This window comes from Notothenia coriiceps, unplaced genomic scaffold, assembly GCF_000735185.1.
Source record: "Notothenia coriiceps isolate Sejong01 unplaced genomic scaffold, NC01 NC01_scaffold00033986, whole genome shotgun sequence".
In the NCBI taxonomy this organism is placed as follows: Eukaryota; Metazoa; Chordata; class Actinopteri; order Perciformes; family Nototheniidae; genus Notothenia; species Notothenia coriiceps.
The window spans coordinates 902-3,713 of record NW_011366687.1 but is presented as its reverse complement, the minus strand read 5'-3'; the positions used below and the strand labels follow the sequence as shown (position 1 = coordinate 3,713).

Below are 2,812 nucleotides of genomic sequence, written 5' to 3'. Positions count from 1 at the left end.
TCCAGGATCAAAGCCACATAGCTGCACCTGCAAGGTGAATACAGCTGGTAACAGAACAAGTGTTTGAATGCGTACATTAACAGGTTTATGATATCACTGCCCCGTCTAAGACACGATCTGACTTTCATTACATTTGACTCGAGTGTTTCCTCAACTTAATGTGTTGCTTAAAATAATACTTCTGCATACAGTATGTGACACTGTGAGTGTTGCACGGCCAGATACGGCTCAGCTGACTCAGATAAGGAGATATATGATACATTATGATGTGATTGCCGCGGACTGTACTTCATGTTACTCTGATCCGGTTACTTATGTTGTAGCAGATATTTAAGTAAGCTTTCTTAACGCTAATGTTATAATAGTCAGATTGCTCTGAAGATGGGAGGTGATATTCTATTAATGTTCACGTTCACACAGTCGGTGATTTTTGCCGGCCGTCTTTCCTGCAACGGCAGCTTTCTGTATTTCCTTTCTCCTGTAATATGACTTGATGCTTTAAACTCCGCACACTGAGCTCTGATTGGTCAGCAGGCAGTGCTTTCACTGAGTTGAGCTCTTAGCCTGCAACCTAACCTGCTCCGGGGCAGGTTAGCCGCACAGCATCAGTTAACATGGAGATCTAGCCTGCTAAAAAGAGAACCAGCTTCGTAGGACCGGAAACCCAGAGTTTTCCCTGAAGTTAGCCGCAAAGCGAAAATCCTGCTTTGTAGTAGACCCCCCTGGTGTGTGTGGAGGTTTGGTAGCAATGGGAATATACTATAGCCGCCACAAACAGCATGTTGTGATTTTTACTTTTGAAAAAGTTTGAAAAAATCAAATACATAATAAATAAATATTTAAATAAGAAATTCGAAAAAAAATGTACAATTAAAATAATTAAATTAAATAATAAATACATATTCAAATATGAAATATGAAAAAATAAATACATTTAAAAATTATATTAAATATACAAATAACAAATAAAAGCATAAATAATAATACATAAATACATTAAAATAATACACAAAAACATTAAAAAAACATAAATAATAATAAATAAAAACATAACAATTGAGTCTGCACCGTAATAATCAGAGACGGATATTAACTCTGATTTAGGACAGAGAGGACGTTGAGAGGACAGAGCTCTGGGACAGCAGCAGTCATGTCTCATTATGTCCAGCATGCATTTCAGGAGGTCCCTCTCCTCTGGGCCTCACTGTTGTCTCCAAAAACACACACATTGAAGGACCATCCTCCATGAGGCATGTTGTTGTAATCATTGTTATTGTTGTTGATTTTTTGGTTTATTTATTTTGCCTGTTTTAAGTTAAATTCTTTAAAGTTAAAATGTTAAGTACATTTGTAGAGGTACAGCTGTAAAGATCCTAAAAATCTGCAATGTGTAAAATAAATGTGAATGAAAGCATATTTAGTTTTTTTAACTGTTTTTTATGCTTTCCTCTCCTCCCCCTCCTCTTCCTCCTCTTCCTCCTCTTCCTCCCCCTCCTCTTCTTCCTCCCCCTCCTCTTCCTCTCAGAATGACGTTGGAGGGAAGAGGAGTTTGATCAATCGATGGACGACCTTCCTGAAGGCCCGGCTGGTTTGCTCTGTTCCTGGAGAGGGAGGAGTGGACACACACTTTGATGAACTCGGTAACACTCTTCCTCTTCCTCCTCCTCTTCCTCCTCACCCCACCTGTCCATCATTGTGTTTTCATTATTAAGTTCAACAGGTGTGAGCTGTCTCCTCTCTGCCTGATGATGACTGAAACTCTCTTTGAAATGCCAATCAAGCATCCCTTTTATTAGACCCTTGCTAACTAAGTAAATACATTAAACAACATCACAGCTGAGAGTAAACAGTTTAAATCTTTTCATTTGTTAAAATCTGCTTTTTTGTTCCCAGAGGACATCTTTGTTCTGGAGACGAAGGACCCTCAGAACCCGACAATCTACGGAGTCTTCAGCACGTCCAGGTGAGGAAACCCCCTCTCTCTGAAAACAGACTCTGACGACAACTTTTTATTTTTTCAATGAACTTTAATTATTTGCAGTATTTTTGACTTTTCTCATAATTCTATGTTTTTTCTTAGAATTTTCATTTATTTTCAGAGTTTAAAAATGTTTCTGAGAATTTCCACTTTTTTCAGAATTCTGAACTTTTTTCTCAGAATTTTTATTTTTCGACTGTTTCATAGAATTTCACTTTTTTTCCGAATTTCACTTTTTATCTCAGACATTTTTGTTTCTCAAATAGTCAACTTTTTCTCAGAATGTTGACTTTTTCTCAGAATTTCTCTTTATTTCTTAGAATTTTAGTTTTGACTATTTCATAGAATTTCAGTTTTTTTCTCATTATTTCCATTTATTTCAGAATTTCAACTTTTTATCTCAGACATTTTGATTTATTTCTCAGAATTTTGACTTTTTTCAGAATTTTTGTTTTGACTATTATTTGGAGTACAATAATACAATTAACAATCATGTGTTAACCCTCACATTTTCTCCTCCCCCTCCTCCTTCCTCCTCTTCCTCCTGCAGTTCTGTATTTCGTGGTTCTGCAGTGTGTGTGTTCTCCATGGCGTCTATTCGTGCTGCCTTCAACGGACCGTTTGCACACAAAGAAAGTGCAGACTCTCGCTGGGTGGAGTACAAAGGACGCATCCCATACCCCAGACCTGGCACTGTGAGTACACACACACACACACACACACACACACACACACACACACACACACACACACACACACACACACACACACACACACACACACACACACACACACACACTACACGTACTACGTACTACTTACGTTACTTACTTA

At 37.9% G+C, this 2,812-nt stretch overlaps 1 protein-coding gene across 1 annotated transcript in view; it reads left to right on the top strand.

Annotated features, from left to right (window-relative positions):
* Nucleotides 1-1,525: 1,525 nt before the first annotated feature.
* LOC104961910 (semaphorin-3D-like) overlaps nt 1,526-2,812 on the top strand; it is a gene marked incomplete at its 5' end in the record, with an annotated part of 1,738 nt that continues 451 nt past the window's right edge. Inside the window, 3 exons of the mRNA XM_010790271.1 lie at nt 1,526-1,640; nt 1,894-1,963; nt 2,529-2,673. Of these exons, the coding sequence (XP_010788573.1) occupies nt 1,526-1,640; nt 1,894-1,963; nt 2,529-2,673 (330 nt within the window). The remainder of the gene's footprint in view (nt 1,641-1,893; nt 1,964-2,528; nt 2,674-2,812) is intronic.